Source organism: Amphiprion ocellaris, chromosome 21 (genome assembly GCF_022539595.1).
Source record: "Amphiprion ocellaris isolate individual 3 ecotype Okinawa chromosome 21, ASM2253959v1, whole genome shotgun sequence".
NCBI classification, from domain to species: Eukaryota; Metazoa; Chordata; class Actinopteri; family Pomacentridae; genus Amphiprion; species Amphiprion ocellaris.
The window spans coordinates 29053320-29074406 of record NC_072786.1 but is presented as its reverse complement, the minus strand read 5'-3'; the positions used below and the strand labels follow the sequence as shown (position 1 = coordinate 29074406).

At 38.1% G+C, this 21087-nt stretch overlaps 1 protein-coding gene across 38 annotated transcripts in view; it reads right to left on the bottom strand.

The window, feature by feature from the left end:
• Positions 1-2254: 2254 nt before the first annotated feature.
• The window catches only part of celf2 (cugbp, Elav-like family member 2), a 314361-nt gene continuing 295528 nt past the window's right edge, over positions 2255-21087 (bottom strand). For 20 of the 38 annotated variants that reach the window (XM_055006297.1, XM_055006298.1, XM_055006303.1 and 17 more), the window contains 4 exons: positions 18365-18544; positions 15465-15608; positions 10051-10223; positions 2255-7984 (listed from right to left, as the gene is read on the bottom strand). In XM_055006297.1, the coding sequence (XP_054862272.1) occupies positions 10096-10223; positions 15465-15608; positions 18365-18544 (452 nt within the window). In that variant the 3' untranslated portion in view covers positions 2255-7984; positions 10051-10095. Of the gene's footprint in view, positions 7985-10050; positions 10224-15464; positions 15609-18364; positions 18563-21087 lie in introns of all 38 variants that reach the window. The other 18 variants (XM_055006331.1, XM_055006332.1, XM_055006295.1 and 15 more) reach the window with 1 other exon arrangement.

The window sequence follows — 21087 nt, the reverse complement described above, 5'->3', positions numbered from 1 at the left end:
CTTTTCCCACAGCAACTCTTTCAAGGCTACCGAAAGTGTCTAAAACCATCGCTCATATTTTTGCTCCGTAGGCAGCTTCAAACAATCCCCCACATCTGTCTGCTTTCACACTTTTTAAATTCTATAAATTGAAATATTGAGCAAAAACTGGAGAAAACCACAAAATAAAACCAACAATCCAGAGCTGCAGACATTTTCTTGAATTACAGGCCACATGTTGACAATAATAGAGGTGTAATATTATCTATCCATGGGTAGGATCCACAGGCTGAGGGCAGTTTATTGTACGCCTTTGCTTGAACCTTGCAATCAATATTTAATAACAGACTTGGCAGACTGCTGCGCTGATGAAAGAATAAGACGCTGTAAAGCGCCAGAGAGCACGTAATGTACAGCGATGTGAATATTTGCAGAGTGAAAGTTATCGAGATAAAGAATTTAGAGCTTCGCAGGTTGCAGGTTTGGTTTATCGAGGCGCTTTGAAGTTAAAGGATCGGCGTCTTCATTTATTAGACCAACACTGAAGGAATTTTTTTTTTAAAAGCAGCCAGTTTTTACTCAAACTCATGCAAAACCCTCGTCGACAGCTGTGAATGGAAGGTGGAAACTTTGACCTTTGACTTCTCTTTCCTCTCTCTACGGGGGATGCAGTTGTGACGGTGAGACAGTACGGGAGTGGATTGGACACAGAGTTGGACATACAGTGGACACGTCTCGCCCAGGACAGCGGACAGCACAGGAAGTAGGAAGGACGACATTAGCCAATCCCCAATGAGGAAGTATCCACGGTGGCCAATAAACATCTTAGGGAGCAAATTTTGAGTTTATTTTGGAATAAACACAAGAAAATACACAATGTAGCAGTCCACAGCTGCATTAAACATGCATTGTAAATGCATTTGGAAGTATAACTCAGCATTTTGGGAAATCAAAAACGCTCTATCTGATCACACTTTAGCTTAGCATAGCATAAAGACTGGAAATAAGTGGTAACAACTAGCCTAGCTGTAGCGAAATGTGACTAAATCCACCCTAAACTGCTTTAAATCTCATTAATTAACTGCTATAATGTACTAGAACCAACGTGTAAAATGACAAAATTTTACACTTTTGAGTCTCCATTGATCGCTAACCATATAATTGTCAAGTAAACTTGAAGCAAAGTTTTTAAAATGTCATAAAAAAAACACAAAAAGAAAATGTGAGTTTGTCTTCGGAGCCAAAAAACTCAGCTGTGTAGTGTTGTGAAAAGGTGGCGCTATGGGCTACGTTAGTGCCAACAAATAGATTAGAAGCAATCCAAAACAAGGCTAGCTGTTAGCTAACTGCTAAAAAAAAAAAAAAAACAAAAACAAACACCTCGAAGAAAAAAAAAAACAGAAAAAAATTGGTCCGTCTACATGAGAAAAGGGTTCGGGAATCAAATTCAGTCCAGAAAGTTGTAATATTTTTAATGTTAGCTAGTACTAGCCATACTATTCTGAGAAAGAAAAAGCTAATCAAATGTTAAAGAATGATATTTGCACTACGTCACAGCTTATTCAGAAATGGTGCTTTCTTTTCCTGTTATGTAATTTCTGAAAAGGTCAAGAATGACGTCAAGCAAGCGATTTTCCCAAAAATTGGTAAAGTTTTTACGAGTTGTGACTAACATGAAACTACAAAAGCTATTAGCTCCAGGATCTATTAGCATTATAAATGCTTGTGGATTTGTTTGGTGAAGTTTTATCCACAATTATCTTTAAATTCATGCCGACAGCAACCAAATATGAAACAAATATGAAAAAAAAGCTCTCGGGACATTCAGTGACTGTGCACAGAAACTAGAAAGAAGCTAGCTAGCGTAAATATTCCCAAAATGTCAAACTATACCTTTAATTTGACAAAAAAGGTGCATTTGGCTAATGTGCTTCTTACTGTTTCTGGTTAAATTGAGATTTTTTGTACAGGATCCTGTCTTGCTTTCACTCGACTGTCTCGCGGCGACTTGGGCTACACAGTAATATACATACAAACACCTCGATGTATATTTACTATGTTTAGTGAGAAACAGCAGTGACTTGTCATTGGAGATGGAGTCAACTGTACTATGTGGTTAAAAAAAAAAAAAAAAACACAAACATGAGGTAGAGAATGATAGAGAGATATAAGACTACAAATAGGAGAGAATAGCGAGAATATGGTAGGGAGAGGTCATGAAACAGTACAACATCAGACAGCCACTGGAACATAACAACACACAGAGAGAGACAAGTATTAGGAAAAATGGTTTAATATAGGAGACAGAAGCAAAAAACTGCATCACACAAGAACATACGTTTACAAAAATAATTCTGACTGCTTCAGCTACACAGTTAGTTCACAGAGAAGGACAGAGAAACCGGAAAAATCTAAACAGCTAAAAGCAAAAAAGTTCTAATTAGTTGATCTCTTTATTAAACTAATACATTAATCCACTGAAGGTGACTAAATATTTCTATTCCTTCTTTTTCTATAATTGTCTTATCGTGTAGACGGCACAATACAGAAGTCAAATGAAACTTACCGCTGTTGTATAGACAAACTTGCTAGAACTATATTTATAAAGCAAAACAAAAATTAAAAAATGAAAAAGAAAAGATCTGACACTCACCTAAACCTCTTGTTTTTTGGGAAAATAAAAAAGAAAGAACGAAAAAAGAAGATAGAAAGAAAGAACAACACTCAAGTGAGGAAAAAGAAGTGAAAGAAATAAAGCCAAAGATCTTCTAGAAAATCTTATTATCAAAAGCCAACTTCCTTGATGCCAGCTAGAAATCATACTCGGGGACCAGTCAGGGTCAGGCCACACCACCAGGCCAGACAGCGTTTTTTTCTAAGATTTTTTTTTCTTTTTTTTGATGTATCCTTTAATCTCCAGTATAAAAAGTTCCACTGGTACAAAATGCATAAGTACAATCAGTTGTAGAAATAGGAAAGCCTGCATTTTTTGTACTTTTTAAATCCCATCCAGTGACAGATTTTCGAAGTGTTGTCAAACAAACATACATCACGCTTACAGGATCCACTGAAATGCATTGACTTTGGCTTCTCTCAAGACAATAACTTTGAAACTACTTTGAAAACCTTTTTTTGAGAATTAAAAGAAACAAAGAAAAAAAACAACAGCAAAAAAAAAAATCATAGAAATCGGATAATTTCTACAGACAACAAGCTTCTTTTTTACGCCACGGAAAGAGAGAACACACAAAACATTTTTCCTCAAAAAACTTTTGACATAAGCCATAATGCAAAGAAACAACAAGTTTGTTTTTTTTTGTTTTTTTTCCTTTCAAGATTCCATTTGTTTGATAAATAGCACTTAAGATAATTAAGAAAGAAGGAGAACAGAGAAGTGAAACAGTGACGTAGATAGAAAGATTACAACGAGCATCGGCGATGACAGCCCCTGAGGCGAGCCGCTTCCACGGAAAAACCCGGCCCGATTTGTGCTTCAACATCGAAAATAAAACAAAAATAAAGCGACGCTGGACTGTGCAAAATGTTGAGGTGGAGATTTTGGCAATTTTTCTCAAGTACGAAAAGTTTCCAGGACAGTCAAAGGGTCTGGAAACAGAGTGGTCTATCCCACTTCCTGTAGTTTTTGCGTTTTTCAGGAACGGTCAAACATTCGAAGCGCCATCGTAAGGCTATATTTGGGTTGTGACCACTTTGCCGTTAAAATCTAGACCATCGGGGCGCCCGTATAGCTCAACGCGTTGAGCAGGTGACCCATGTACAGGGGCTGGTCTCCGCCGCAGCCGGCCTGGGTTCGATTCCCGCTCGTGGCCCTTTGCTGCATGTCTTCCCCTGACTCTTCTCCCGTTTCCTGTCTCTCTCTCACTGCACCTATCCAATAAAGCCGATAAAAATTAAAAAAAAAAAAAAAATCTAGACCATAAACTATTACAGGAATTGTACAAAACTCGGGTTCAAATTTTGTTTTTGGTGGTGGGTTAGACCATTCTGCTTCTAAGCCCTTAGTTAAGCGCGAAACGTGTCGGCATTTTGTGAAATTAAACATGAAAATGTGCAATTGAATAGTTTCTTCGAACCTGCAGAAAAACAAAAAATGACATCAGACTGTGCAAAACGTCGGGATGGAGCTTTTGGCTATTTTTCATGACCACAAAAAGTTTTCAGGACAGTCAAAGGGTCTGGAAGCAGAGTGGTCTAACCCTCTTTCTGTAGTTTTTGTGTTTTTCAACAATGGTCTAACATTCGAAGCACCATCGTAATGCTGTATTTGGGTTGTGACCACTTTGCTACGAAAATCTAGACCATAAAATATAACAGAAATTACATAAAACTCGAGTTCGGATTTTGTTTTGGTGGTGGGTTAGACTATTCTGCTTCTAAGCCCCTCAGTTAAGCGCAGAACATGTCGGCATTTTGGGAAATTAAAAATTAAAATGTGCAATCGAATACTTTCTTCGAACCTGCAGAAAAACAAAATTAAACTAAACAAAACAAAAAAAAAAAAACAACAACACCGAACTGTGCAAACTGTCGGGGTGGAGGTTTTGGCAATTTTTCACAACCATGACAAAAAATTTTCGGGATAGTTGAAGGGTTCGGAAGCAGAGTGGTCTAACTCACTTTCTGTAGTTTTTGCGTTTTTCAAGAATGGTCTAACATTTGAAGCAGCACTATAACACTGTATTTGGGTTGTGACCATTTTGCCAGTACAATCTGGATCATAAAACATTACAGAAATGACATAAAACTCAGTTGTGGGTCAGACCACTCTGCTTCTAATTCCCTCAGTTAAGCGCAGAAGGTGTCGCCATTTTGCGAAATTAAAAATGAAAATGTGCGATCGAACAGTTTCTTTGAACCTACAGAAAAAAAAAAGCTTCCGTACAGGTAGTTTATGGCTGTTTTTGTGGCATGTGTGTACTGCATTTAGGAGGGAAAAAAATAAAAAATACAAAGAAAAAAAAAGTCTGCTCGCCTCCCTTCCATGAGATCAGATAAAGTTTGGTCTTTTTTTTCCGAGAGAGAGGATAATGAAAGCTGCATCGCCTTGGTCTCGGGCTCCAGCTTGTTGTTTTGCTTCCCGCCGATGTGACCCTTTCCTCTCCGCTTTATTTCCCCCGTCGCTATTCCAATAAGACGGCCCTGTTTCTAATAACCCCCGTTAGCCTGGAAGACAACAACCACACATTTCTCTTTTCTCGGCTTGGTTTGGCGGGAAGAAGGAAGAGCCAGACTTTTTTTTTCTTCGACGACAGACTTGGCACACATCACTTGGACTCGACAACATCTTGTACTCTTGTATAATACTGGTTTACGACGCTCCCTGGTTAAGGCGACTGGTGAGCTTCTGTAGAAAATAATGCTGCCTTTATTTATTTTTTTATAATTTTTTTTTCTATTTTTTGCAGACCGTAAACTTCAGGGAGAGGGAACAGGGGCAGTTTGAATAGACTCGACACCGACAACTGTGCCATGTAAACGGCTCGACTATGAGAATGTCTTGAACACACTTTGGCATCTAAAAAACATGATTTTGGCCCATTGCGCACCACGAGACTTACACATGGAGGAAGGAGGTAAAAAAAAAAAAAAAAAAACAGCGGGAACTTGCGTCTGACTTTCCCGCCTTTTTTTTTTCCCCTTCTCTAACGGCGGCGGTGGCGGCGGTGTGCTTTTTCCTCAAAAGATCTAGGCTGGTTTGTGAACGAGCGAGTCTTGCCCTGTGCTTACATCATGAAAGCACTCGTCTTGAGGTGCAATAACACAAAACGATCCTCGCCATCTGAGACAAAAAACGGACTCAGAAATGTGGAGAGAAATAAGGCTCGTCTTCTTCGTCTTCGGCGGGATGAGAAATAAAAACAATACAAGCCTGACGGATGCTAATAGAGAGAGAACAGGAGTGCAAAGATTTGTGGTAAGGCTTTGATGAGAGAAATGGCTGTACAATGGCTAAAAATATCAGTGCGCGACTCTTTGTGTGTTTTTTGTTAAAGTGTTAGCGTGCACGCTGGCGGGCGCTAGCGGTTCGCTGAAGAGGCGTTCGCGCTCAGGGGCTCTCATGCACAATAACAAAGTAAACTGTGAGGTCTGCACGAGAGTGTGTGTTGGCGTGATGCATATATGTGTGTGTTTTGCGTGTGTGTTCGTGTAGATATATATATGACACATGGGCACTTTTTTTGTCGATTTTTTTGTCCTTACATCTTTACAAAGAAAAAAAGCAAACATGACATTTTCAGGCAACAAGACCACAGAATAGCAAGTTAACAAACTCTTTTTTAAATCTATACTTTAAATATGAGGGATCCATACAAAACACTTATAATAAAATACCCATGTTATCAAATAATTTCACAAGAAATACACTGACGCGCTAGGCAGCAAGTACCTTCAGAATTTGGCACTAAACTCCACTGATTTTGTCTTTTTTTCTTTATAAGACATTTTTGCCGAACAACAAAACACATCTAAATATTGTTTCCCACGAGAGAAATAAAATAATAATGACATTGATGCTTCACAAGCTGACATTATATATATATAGATATATTTATATTTATATATATTTTTAAGAATTTTATATAGCTAATTAACCAACAAGAAATTTAGCAAATAGGGACTCCTTAAAAAAAAGAAGGAAAATTTGAAAAAAAGAGAGAAAAACTATTATAGTAATATGAAAGGCTTTGTCTATTGTTCAAGTAAACTGATTTTTTAGTCTTCTCTTGAAAAACATGAGACATTTAAGACCGTTAGACTTGTGATGAAACCACAACTAAACTCACGAGAAGCACCGACGTTAACGCGGGTTACAGGTAATCTTAGTTTTTTTTTTCCTCTATACATTTAAACAGTAGAAAATATAGGTCATTTCATCATGTGCATTTAAACCACGGATTGTCTATCTGTGAGTCAGTTCAGCAAAAGGTGACACAAGTAGGTAGCATTTCTCCCCCCCAAACAGGGCAAATGTCTTTTTTTATTTTTACCTTTAAACTACTCTAGAAAAAAGTGGTTCTATATATAGACTTTGAATGAGAAACAGAGCCACTTAAAATGGCCTTATCAAAAAACTTTACACTGCCTGAAAAATGTAAAAACCATTAGAGAGCTCTGAGAGAGTCTAATATTGATCAGACAGTTTTTATTCAAAACTGTTTGGAAGTAGTCTTATTTCTCAGAGAAACTGGCGCGGACTGCTTCTGGCCCTGCTTTTTGTTTTTTTGTTCTTTTTTTGTTGGTTTTTCTTTTTTTCTTTCTCCATGTTGTTGTCGTTTTCGGCACCAGAAGCAAGATGGCGCGCCAATTCCTGTAGTGAACTTTCAAGTTTACTTTAAATGAAGAAGAACAAAAACAAAAACAAAAAACAAACAACTGACATATAAAGAAAAAAAGAAAAATATGCAAGAAAACATACTGAATGGAAATCACTTTACCACAAGCTGTTGTTTTTTCTCCAAAAACTGAAAAAAACAGAACATTTTTGTTATTCCATAAAAATCTCAGTCTTTTTTTGTGTTCATAATGAATGCAGCTTTGTATCTTTTTCACAGATTTGTTTTTTTTTCTGAACCTCCCCTTTTTAAAATCTTCTTCTTCTCCCCTGAAACCCTCCCAGATCCAAATGAGGTCACATGCAAAAGAACAAAAAAAAAAAAAACAAGAAAGACAACAAAAATAATAATCATAAAAATCAAAGTCCAAAAAAAGCTAAAAAGTTTTCAAAAGTTCAGTAGGCGGCAGCGAGGAGGAGGAGGAGGAGAACCAGGTTATGATCAGGTGAGCTCGGAAAAGACATCAGAAAAACAATGACGGGGAAGGAGGACGACGATGACACTTTGATTTTTTTTTTTTTTTTGGGTGGGGATAAATGTTTTTTCGTGTGTGTTTGCTTTCGTAAAAGTTGTTTTTTTTTGTTTGTTTTGGACGCCACGGAGACATGCTAGGCAAACGATGAGCTAACAGGCATGGAGGATGGGTTGTTCTAAAAGGGGGAAAGAAAAAACAGGGGAGAGGAGAGAGTTACACACAGAGAGCCAGAGCACCACACCACTTACAGCATTTTGTTGTTTTTTTTGTGTAAAAAAAATCAGGAGAAACAACAACAACAACAAACAGCAACAACAACAAACAAACGACAGTGCAAACCCGGCAGAACAGCAAAAACACCACTCGCTGATTTTTTCCTTTTTTTTCTTTCCATAATATAAACGATGTTATACATTCATTCACACACACAAAATAAAAACACACACAGAGCACCCAAAGCTTTATCCATCAGATCCCGGATGGATGTCGTCATTTGGGAGAAAATATCTTTTTTCTTTATCAGAGGAGAGAATGGGAGTCTTATCAATTCGAAAATAATGTTTTTTTGGAGGTAGAGAGGAAGGGGGGCAACGAACAAACGGAAAACACGGAAAAAAATCTGAAAAAATAAAAGTAAAAAATGAACACGAGGAAAAAACAGGTGAAGAAGTAGTCCCACTACGAATGGAGAAGAGGGAGAGATGGATGGATGGATGGATGGATGGATGGATGGATGGATGGACGGACAGATGGATGGATGGACGGACGGATGATAGATGGACAGACGGATGGAGTGCACAGAGAAATGGACAAAGGGGGTTCAAAATGGAGGCGAAAATGTCGTGATCGTGGTTTTTCTGCACCGGGGAAAAAAAAAACAAAAAAAAAAACACCGGAGAACCCAATTCTTCACTTCTCCACAAGGGTCTAAACTTTTAATGATGCTGTAATACTTTATAGGAGTCCAATAACTTAATAACAATAAATAAAATCCTTTTTTTTTTCATCTGAGGCAGTAAAAATGTTGTATAAAAATAGAACTGCTTTTTTACAAATAAAATTTACAGGCCTGTGGCTTTCTGTACTTTTTTTTTTTAATCTTTCAACAAACATCAAGTATTTTCAGTTTAACCCCCTTAAAACCCATAAACTCTTTTTTCTTTATTATTAAGTATAATTATTATAGCCTTCATCAAATTCTGAATGTTGTTTTTTTCTTTTAAATGTCCTACATGCTGTAATCTCCCTTTTGCAACAAAGACCAATGTGATCTGACCCAGAAAAGAGTAGTTACTAATTAAATTTTCTTCTTCTGAGAAATAAAAAACTGCATTTTTGTATTTTAAATAATAAGCTGGAGTATGTGTGTGTGCGTGTGGTTTTTCTTCTTCTTCTTGTGGTGTAACTGTATATCGGCAGGCTGACTAATAAACTGTAAAAGAGGCCACTAATGTTTGTTTTTTTTTTTTGCAGCCTTTGCTCCCGGGTTGCCAGCAGGCGTAGAGGGTTTTTTTTTTTTTTTTGGAGAAGCAGCGGCGGCCTGCAACCAACACCGCGGAGGTCAAAGGTCCAATGTGCATATCGGCGTCGAAAAAATGAAAAGATTAAAAATTTAAAAAATAAATGAAACCCTTCGCCAGGCCTCAAGAGAGAGAGAGAGGAAAAAATAAAAATTAAAAATTAAAAAAAAAATCATCATGGCTCCTTTTGTCTTTACCTCAGTTCTGTAACTGTAACTAGTCCTTGAAAAATGTATAAATAATCACTGAGAAAGAAAAAAATTATTAAATAAACAACTTAAAATAGAAAAAAAAAGCTACCCAAGATAGCTACTTCCTTCCATTTTATATATATATATATATATATATATATATATATATATATATATATATATATATATATATATATATATATATATATATATATATATAAAAAAGAATTGCACAAAGTAATGGTGGTAATGGAAGCGTTCATGTGTGTCAAAAAATAATAAATAATAATAATACTCGAAAGCTAACATAAAAATCTCCAAAAAAGCAAGAAAAAAAACAAAAAAAACAAAACAAAAACAAGGCGTGTGTCTCCCTCAGGGTGGTTGTAGGTCGTCTCCCCCTCCCTCCCACGTCCCTCCCCCGCCTCCCCCCCATCCCCGAGTCCCTGTGTAGAGAGGTCGTGGCTCGGTTTGCTGTTTGTCGTTTTTTTTTTTGTTCATTTTCATTGTTTTCAGTGGGGGGGACTTACCCTAGCAGTGCTAACATGGGGAGCAGATAGACCCTAGTGCTAAGATCAGTACGGTTTGCTGTCGTTCTTGGAGCGCTTCAGCTGCACTTTCAGCCGCTTCATGCCGATCTGGAAGCCGTTCATGGCCTGGATGGCTGCCTGTGCCGACACTGGATTGTCGTAGCTGACGAAGCCTGGCGGGAGGGGAAACCAGAAGAGGGCGGAGAGTTGGGAAGGAAAAGTTAGAAGAACGATTGAGAAGGATGTGACAACACAGCATGCTAATCTGGCAACAGCTACAACTGGAATGTGTTTACACCATACGTAGGTAGTTTTACCCACAGACACTTGAAATTTGCCAAAATTGCCACTGAATTCCAAGAGTACTGTCCTAGTAAACTACAACAGTTTTCTTAAATATGTTTTCCCCAGCTGGAGGTCAGTAACTGCAACAGAAGTCTCTGTCATGGTGACCCTTACTAGCTCAAACCCAACTCAGAACCGCCCATGCTCTGGTTGCTACTGGATTAAACACGGCAAATGAAATGGAATTTTCCGTCTAGCTAAAGAGTATGGGGCTCCACCTGGTGGCAAAACCATGTACTACAAATAATCTATAATATCTTTTCTATATGTAGCTGCAGCTGGAAGCCATTACCTGCAACGTTGGTCTCGGTCATGGTGCCCCTTGCTAGCTAAACCTTCAAAATGCTCTCTTGCCTACATGTAGTCCAAGTAACTGCCTCTTTAGGTCGCTACAATACTAAACACAGCAAATGAACTGCAATTTTCCATCTTGCTAAACAGTAAGAGGTTCCGCCTGATGGCATAACTAGGTACTACAACTAATCTACAATACATTTTCCATATATCAGCTCCAGCTGGACGCCATGAACTGCATCATCGGTCTTTGTCATGGTGCCCCTTGCTAGCTAAACCCCAACAATACTCTCTCCTTGCCAACAGATCACTGCATGTAGTCCAAGCAATTACCTCTTTGGGTCACTACAGTAGTGAATGCAGCAAACAAGCTGCAACTTTCCCTCTAATTAAATAGTAAGAGGCTCCGTCTGATGGTGAAACCAGGTACTACAACTAATCTACATTTTCTAATTGTAACTGCAACATCGGTGTCTGTCATGGTACCTAAAATGGGTAGAGACATATCCCCAGATACCAGTGGGGAAATCTGCCCTGGAATCACACACAAACATTTCAATGATGTGGAATTTTGTAGTTCTTTTCAGTCAGATGACATCGTGTCAGTGAACCTGTATGCTGCTCATTGATTCAGACTAACATGGAACTGCTTTCTCTGACGACGGTATAAACGTTTACATCAACAGCCCTTTTTAGCCTTCCTGTTACCATTGTGGTGTAGGACCCGGCATCCTCAACTACGACATTAACCCAGAGTGCACCAAAACAACAACATACAGTAATTACTGGATGTAACCTTAGTTCTATGACCATGAAGGAAATAGAACAATCAAGGTTTGTTGTGTTAGCCTGTATCACTAATGCTGTGTTGATGATGGCGACATTAGTAAGATGACTGCTCCTCAACAAGGACATCAAGAGGGCAGGAAAAAAAGTGTTTGTTGTCCTCTCCAGGTTTAACTAGTTGGCATTGAGCTCCACCTAGCAGTTTTATGTTTTTCACCTTTCCGGCCCCAAAAATGACTGCGAAACAAGTTCTATAGGGACGGTTCTTGAGGTCAGAATGCGTACAAAGGTTCAGACAACACTTAAACATCTTGCAAGTTCCTGTAGTGGAAAACATCCAAACAAGACCAACATGAAAATCCAATATTCTAACAGACTGCTCTGTAGATTAAGTCGTCTACAGTAGCTGCAGTCTGTCAATAAATAAGGAAATTTAAAGTTTTCATGCTGTACATTTGAATTGCGAATAATATATTGAGTGCTCTGGTCACAAATTTGATGAACTTACACCCTGAGAGAAGTTTTTTGATACGTTTGGCGAAGTTTCTTCAAGAACTAGAAGATATGTAACTAGAAATAAAAACTAGCGAACAAAGTCAGAAGGAGGATTGTAAAACAAGCTAATGCTGTAGCTAATATAGCTATCAAGACAGATTGTCTGGTCACTATTTCCACATTATAAACTCCACTTTCTCAGAAAAAAATAGGTCATAAACATGTTATTTGTATTTCTCCGAGGCTGGAAACATGCTAATAAACCAGATGTGGATAAACAACGTGAAAACGAAGGAACTGATTGTATATTGTGACAATATTAGAGAAGATCATTACTGCTAGTTGTATTCTCTGTTTGCACATCTCATTATAAAGACAACTTTCCTCATAATGTAAGAATTTCAGACCCATAGCAGCTTCCTCAGATTGTCCAACAAGCTTCAACTCCATCTCTTTTTCATTTACAGCTGCTATACCGTCTGTAAATGAAGGCGTTGCCAAAATAAACTGATGTTAACGTACTACACAAGGCGCCTTCGCTTTGTTTCCGTGTCTCCAGATCTGATTTATTTGGATTACATTTACACCTAGATTAAAATACACCCCTGGTATGCAATAAGAAAAGATTAAATTTTAATGACTCCCAAAGGGGGGCTGGTTTGTTGCATCAACAAAGTAATGAAAGAATAAAGTGGGTAGATGGCAGTAAAACGGATGGGGAAGGAGGGGTGTAAACTGCAAGATAAAGGGCAGGAACATGAATTCTTAATTGATAAATTCCACTGTTGCTCAAAATAAGGGTTTTAATGTAAGTTACATTGTGCTGCATTTTTCTGCTGTCATTTTTGTGCACACTTCGCTTCACAATCCATTTTTTGACAACTACCAGACAAGTTTGAGAGCTTCTCCAGCCTGGATCCATGCTTGATTTATTTCCCTACATGCAGATTGGATGTGCATAATATTTAGGTTTTGTTATCCATGTGGACAACTACTATGCAAATGCAAAGCTGCATTGCACAAGCACTCCACTCTGGATTTGAAGCCTTCTTGACTCTTTTTTTTTTTTTTTTTAACACGAAAGTGAGGAAAACTATTAAAACCAGGTGGGACGAAGTCACTTGCTGTGTTTGCATCATGAGCATAAAACATTTAATTTTATTGGTGTAGTAATTCCTGACTAATTTCCAAAAAAGTTTCCTGGAAAGAACTGTGTAATTTTGTACTAATTACAGAGACAGTGGAGACAATAATTTGAGGGCAGTTAGTTGTATTTGGTTCATAAGGAGGACTCATTGATCTCCAGAGTAATTTCCCTGAGAGAACTGCAGGAATATTACTAACAGACCCATTCAAACCCTAGTAAATAGTCATTTAATACTGGACTCTGAACTCTCTACATTTGTCAACCGTCTACTTTGTATGTAACTGTGCACTTTCGATGTCAATCTTTTTAATAATTAGCGCTAAATAGGAGTTATTTATCAGAAACTTCCCAATTACATGCTCCTTTTACAAACCTAGAAGCTGTTTTTGCACTGCAGGAGCCTTCCCTCTAGAACCTAATTCAGAGCCATTTTTAAGAAACAAAACAGTACTTAGTCCAGGGTAGGTAAAAAGCATTCAGTACTGATTGGTTAAACTCGGATAGGACAGCGAACCCGATTTTTCCGCTGTCAGTGTCCTCATCCAGTAGCAGTTTTTCCCCAACATTGTCATCCTTATTGCAAAATTCACCATATAGGCTAACATGACAACTCTCAGTTGTTCCATTTACTATTTACTTGGAGTTCATCCAATAACTACCATTTATTGTTGCTTTGAAACACTCTGATTTTACGTCAAGTTGTTGGATCCGACACCTAAATTTAAACAGAAATGTGAAAGGGCCAATTACGAGGCTTCCTGTAAATGTTTGAACCGCTTTCCCAACAAAAAGTCGCCTCAACTGAGACCTAATTTAAGTTAAACATAATTGTCACAAGAACTTGTTACCAGTCTGGACATATTTAATTGATAATTGTCCGAGTCAATTTTGGACTTGAGTTGAATTCATCGCTATTTATTGTCAGTTTGCCACATTCATGTCATAAAACATGGACTTCACAACTTCACGTTTGCAGAGCTATCTATTTGTGACACGTGAGAAGCATTTTTAACCCTCTGAAACCCAAAACCAGACAGCTAGTTTGTTATCTTTTTGAAAGAATTGCACAAACTTATAAGTTCCCAACTGTCCTTGAACTACTCATCTGTTAAATACTGCTCAGTCGGGGAAACACAAGCAAATCTAAGCTTAAAATCATCTAAAACATGATTAATGGGCCACAGATGACGCTCTGGTACATCTGCCAGTGAGATATAAAAACTCTGCTCTATTCATGAGCTCTGTCTGGCAGTCATTAACCACCACTGAAGTCTTTGTCATGGTGCCCCTTTACCAGCTAAACCCCCACAATGTTCTCTGCTTGCCAACACTAACTTCCTGTAATCTGAGTGATGCCTCAACTGGTCTCTAAAGTACTAAACAGTAAGAGGCTCTACCTGGTGGAACAACCAGGTACTACTGCTGATCTACAATACATTTACTGACATGTAGGGAATTCAGGTTTTTACCATCTTTTGGAGCCATTGGAGCCACAGTACTACCTACGTATTTTTCAGTTGTCAAACATCCACATTGGATTGATTTTAATAACTTTAATGTGCTTGAAAATCTTATTAAAATCACTTCATTCTACATGTATTAGCTAAAGAAACTGCCAAAAATATACCATTTGCAGTATTTCTGGTTTCAACTAATTTAAAAATCTGGTATCAAAAATCTCTTATGTCAACATATCTTATTTAAAAACAAACCATTTGATCAAAGCAGATTCTGGCATCTTTGGTGCAAGTCATTATTGACTCAGCTGCAGCTAATAGTCAAATAACAAAAAAATTATGTTTTGACTGAACTGCAGGCAGTGTTTACACAAACAGGAGGCAAAAGATGTAAAATTAGTATGTGGAGTTGTCATTCCCCCTCAATATTGGTAACATCTGTGTGCTCAACTGGAAAAATGTAGTAAATGTTGACTACAGAACTTTTCAATTTGTAAAATAAGTAAGAAATCAAAGACATTTCTGTACTTCTAGCCATGGACGTGAAGTTTTCCATAGAGGTGCAGCAAAGTATGAGCTTTCAGTGACTAAAAAATGCGCTGGAGAAATTCAAAAATGCCAGAAATTTGTTAGGGTTCAGAGGGTTAATGGTGTTTTCAGGTAATAATTTGTTCATTCATCTTGTTAAGGTTGAGCTAAAAAGCTGTTTGATTAATACAACAATTCTTTCATGACATGAATGAGGCTTTCAAGTCAGCCAGACCTGAATCCTTGCAGGGTTTCAGCCCCTGAACTCCAGCTTGTCAAGACAAAATAACTGCCACATTGTGTGTTTGTTTTCCTTCTTTTCTGGAAAACTTCAAACGGCGAAACCCGAGCTGCTGCCGTACCGAAGCACTTGCTAAGGTTTGTCTGTTTGTCAATGAAGACTTTGGCAGAGACCACGTTTCCGAAAGGCATGAACATCTGCAGTATGTCCTGGTCTCCGAACTCCTGGGGCAGGTGGTAGATGAACAGGTTGGCACCTTCGGGACCTGGCGGGACGAAATGCAGAGCGGAAATAAGGTCACAATGGAGGGTTTTTTGTGGAGTTTTGTTTGCACTGAATCAGAAACTGCAGGAGAGGCAGCGCTGCGCCGCAGCGACCGCTTCTGTCGTCATAGGAACGGAGCTCAAGCACACCGCTTAGCACAATATCGCATGACCTTGGGTTTGTTATTGCTTTTAAACAACATTCTGCGATTGTATTCAACATTCAACAAAGATGAAAGCTTTTGGTTTCCATTTAATAATTATATTTCGGCTCGCCACAAACAAAAGTAGTTCCCCCGTCCTCTCGCTTTTCATTTAGTCATTCTTTCGTGTCTTTTAAAAGGGTAGCAGGTTGTCCCCCATCCTCACTACCATCTATCACGTCCTGATAATCCTGATCTCTGGTCTAATGTGCGGCTAATTGAGACTCAGTATTTGGCTCATCTTTGTCTCCTCTGGAGGGTTTTGAACTCCGGGATGGACTACCAAAGACAAGACAGCTACTTTACAAATTTTATCTTTGCTGGAAGCGCAGATGAGACGAGCACAAACAAACAGTATGTGGCTCTGTTTGTTTTTTTTTTTTTTTTTTTTTTTTTTTAACGAGACATTTCATCATCTGGTTTGTATTCAGTGCCGTCGTCTAAAGCTTTTTCAGTAGATTTAACTCCGGCTGCCAGGTTCTGTACGTAGGTGGCACTTTGAAACAACACTGATGTGCAGCTCGACCGATTTTACATTTCGTCTTTCACAATGTGATAAAAATAAAAGGTACAATCATCTATGAAAATCTTGTCAAAGTCTGTCAAAATAAGACAGAAATTAACTGCATTTCTTCGAGGGATGTCCCAATTTGATGTCAAACTTGGGCCGGTTAATTCATGTTTTAATGCACTGGTATAGACACTATCATGAGCCAAATTCTTTGGTTTCAAGAAGTAAAAACACAATTTGTGGCAGGATGCTAAAGAAACAAACCTTGCGTAGTTTTCTAAATCAATAATCAGCAGTCGTATAAATCAATAATGCATTAATCAGCTTTTTCCTGCATGGATTCTGCTGTTTTAGTCACATGATCTGGGCCACAAATACAGGTATAAAAATACTGCCCAGGTGGAAATTCGTGAGCTTTGTCCAGAGGTCATTAAACGTCACAGAAGTCTTTGTCATGGTGCCCCTTTGCTAGCTAAACTCCCACAATGCTCTCTGCTTGCCAACATGAACTGCATGTAATCAGCGTGACACCTCCTCTGGTCTCTACAATATAAAACAGTAAGAGGCTTCACCTGGTGGAACAACCAGGTATTACAGCTAATCTATAATACATTTACAGAATGTAGAGAATTCAGGTTTTTACCGTCTCTTAGGGCTTGTGGAGCCTCGGTACATCCTACGTAACATTGAGGAACAGTTAAGCCACTTTATCCTCATCTCTCACCCTTGTATATATTGTAAATATTATTACTATTGTTCTATTATTATTTTATTCTTATCACTATGTCTACTGTTACATAAGCTGCTGTAGCAATGTAAATTTCCCCTGGCGTGGGGAGAAATAAAGAACTTTATCTTATCTTATCTTAATTACTAGTAATGACTATAGTGTGCTTAAAGAGAGTATTATCTTGGAAAATGGTTTCAGATTGGGATTAGAACTGGCAGATGATGAATATTAAATGACTCGGATCAGATCACAGCAAAAAACCTGGATCCCTAATTTCTTCTATTTTACTTTTTCAAATGTTTGGCTGATTTTAAATCTGGCTTAAAAGTGACTTTGGTGCAGATTAAATAAAAGAACATTGGTCTCTGATTAAAGCTGTAAAAAAAGGGATTTTACTTTTCAGTTAAAAAGCGTTCAAAACATTTTTTCTTAATAAAAAATGTATTAATAATTACATTGTTATTTTTAAAATTTTTAAATTAATCCATAATTGTTTTTAAATATACTTGACAATAAAGCTTCTTGTGATTCTGATGAACAAAATTCTAAATTAAAGTATTGTAAAGTATTATAAATAACAATAAACTAATTATTATACGTATAATGATTTTTTATTAATAACTTCTTTAATAACTTTTCAAAATAATTTTTAATTATTTAACTTGTTTTTAAATATAATTGTCAATAAGGCTTTTTCTGATGCAGATTCTTATGAAAGTGACTAAAAACATTTTCTAACCTAATCTATCAGCATTTTATCAGACAATTTTACAGCTTTTTTTAAATATTCAATTCAATTTCAATTCTATTTCTATAGTGCAGATTCACAACACACGTCATCTCACAGCGCTTAGCAGAGTAAGCTACAAACATGAATTATAATACGTATACTAAATCTGTACATAATGTTGACGGACAAATGCACCTTATATGTAGTTTTTGTGCTGCTTTAATCCTGTACATCTACAGAAAAGTCTTTAAAATCCATATACCAAATAAGTTAACCTTACTTAATTAAGCTACATCACTGTTTTCATAGATTACAACTATTTTACTACTAGATTTTCTACACCCTATATGTGCACATTTCTTGTGGTGCTTTAAAAAGCCTGTTATCTGATTGTGTGAAAGCACCGTGCAACACCAGTGGTTCCAGTGTTCACTCTAAACGCCTCATGCTGCCAGTTTTCTGTCCTACAGAGCAGCTCCTGGAGGATCTACTGAACACATGCTTGGTACAGAGTTACCATGTAAACACTGTGAATTCCCACTGAGCAGCACTGATGTGCAGACATGCAGCCCCAGGCTACTGACCCTCTTTCTGGCTGCCGGCGGCCCCTTGCTGCTGCAGCAGGGACTGGCTGTAGAGGGTGGGCAGCGCTGCGGCGGCGTACTGCTGGATCCCTGAGTAAGCCTGCGTCAGCGCGTCCATGGTGCCCGCCGTCCCGTTGGTAAGCCCTGCGCCGCCCAGGCCTCCGTTTAGAGCCGCCATACCTGAGAGCATTTGAGCAACTTTACATAAAACCCAACAATAAAGAAAGAAGAGTGCACTTACTCATTAGCGCTCCCAAGGTTGTGTTTTTAAACCACACATACAAAAATGACACAATCACACGGGACGACGACGACGACCACACGACACACAGAGGACACACCGATACCGATTCCAAGAGGACGACAGCAAACACATCACAAGACACACAGAGTTTTAGTTTAAACAGTAAATCAGAGGATGAGAAGTTGCTGATGACAGCCAGAGCTGCACAGGTATCTCCAGGTGAGAAGCTCGCAGCGCCGCATGCACACAAACACACAAAAACACACTCAGAGAGGACAAGACACACAGACAACATGGAAAACAACACAACGATAATGTGACAACACAGTCTGGGAAACAGAAATGTGCACAACTTGACTCTAGGCACCTGTTTATTAAATTAAAAAGTCCTGTTGGAGCAATTTTCTCAAGAAAGTTTAAAATATAACCACGTTTTTGTATAATTTTGATTTTAAATCAACAAACAGCACACCAAGGAAAGACCAATGAAAAGACGCTCTATATATTTTCATTTTTAGTGAAAAAACTCAAATTTTCTGGAGAAAAGTGTCAAAATAAAGACAATAAGTTTGACGATATCACTGGTTCTGCTGATGTAATCTGAAAAACTGATGTTCCGTTTACTATATTTCAGTACATTTATGGTTTTTTTTGTCTTTTTGCATTGAATTGTGCGTATAATGGGTTTTACAAATAAACTTTCTTGCTGTAGCTTGCGTTAGCTTGCTTTAGCTTTCACTATGAATGTATATTGGTGATTTATCCATTGATTTATCTATTGAGCTATGGACGCAGGTATGTTTTTGTTTTTTAAAGTTAGTCCTAGTTACTGTTCCTGATGGATTTACCTGTTTAACCTTCTGAACCTCTGGCAGATTCTGGGCGTTTTTTGTGGTTCTGTCACATTTTTCTTCATGTGGGCTCATTTTTAACTGCAATCTAAAGTCCTGCACCTCTATGGAAACAGAACAACCATGACTAGAAGTCGAGAGAAGTCAGAAATATCTTCTGTGCAGTATGACACAGTTATAATGCCAGAAAACAACGTTATTCTAATAAATACCAACAGGTGTTACTAATACTGGAAAGAGTAGGCCTCCTATAATATAGATGTTTAACTGTTTACATTTTTGCAGCCTCTAGAAACTAAGCATTTTTCTCTCAACTCTGCTCATCAGCTGCAGAAAGACGTTTCACCATGCTGAACGTATCTTCCAACAACTTGATGCTCTGTTCACTGTTGTTGAGCCATGCCACATTTGCGTCTTTTTTAAGCGTGTTTTATTTTCCTCTTAGTCAATGTTGCCATTTCCAATCTGCTTTATGTTCAAGCTGGCTGCAATTTATCGTAACATCTCTAAATTTGTGGCATGTGACTGTTGGTTACGTGGCTTCTTGGTTGTGCTAAAGAGGGTAGAATTTTTCTTTTTTTTCCGGATCCTGGTGTATTTCAGGTCATTTTGATGATATTATTATTTTAAGCTTAGATTTGGTCATTTTTTTCCCCACAATTCCTCCTGTTTCTACAGTTTCTTGTAGATAAGTGGTGTGATTTTGGCTAATTTTAAAGAAATTACTAAGAACACGAAAAGTACTCAGAGTGCAGTACTCCGCCAAGGCTGCTCAGTCGTATAATTTCTGACAGAGGACATCATTAATAAAAAATGACCTTGCGCTGAGCACAGGCATGTGTTCTGCATGTGTAAGTTATGTACAGATACCGAATTGCCTCACCTAAATATATAGTGGGCTGTAGGAATTGATGGGACTCAGAAACACCCACGATTTAATCAGTTGTTCCTTGGATCATTTCTGATGGATAAGTTCTGATAAGTCCTCAGCGGTGGATTTGTAGTAGCATCACAATCATGTGATCATCAGCAGGCAGCTGACGTAGCGTTCACTTATTGTCATGGTTACAGTGACGCCGTGCTGCTATCTGGCAATGATACAGAAATCTTTAACAAATCCGTGGATCCAGACTATAAGCTGCATCACTGCCAAAGTCTGATCACTTGGCCCTTGTGTCATTTCTGACCTTCCATGAAAATTTCATCCAAATCCGTGTAGCTCCATCCGAAAACAAATCTAAGCTTCAAAATCGTAGTAATTTTATCCAACATGCCTCCTTGAAAAATCAGTCAAAAATAAAATGTTTACATTAACAAGATTCTGTAAAAAACGAATAATTCTGTGCTCCGTTTTGCAACTGTGAATCCATGAATGACTCAGCTGTGACCGACAGTCACGTGATTAAAATTCAGGGACTTTTAGTTTGAACTGCAGGCAGTGTTTACACAGATAAAAATACGGGGGGGTCCTCGGTTTACGACGTCCTCGACCTACGGCGTTTCGTCGGCACTGTTCGTGGAACTAGTCGGCGAGCGGAGCGGACAAATACATCATCAAACGGTGCTATAAGATGGCTTTGATTATATTCTCCAGTTGTACGCCACCTTGGATTGTGCTACATTCACTA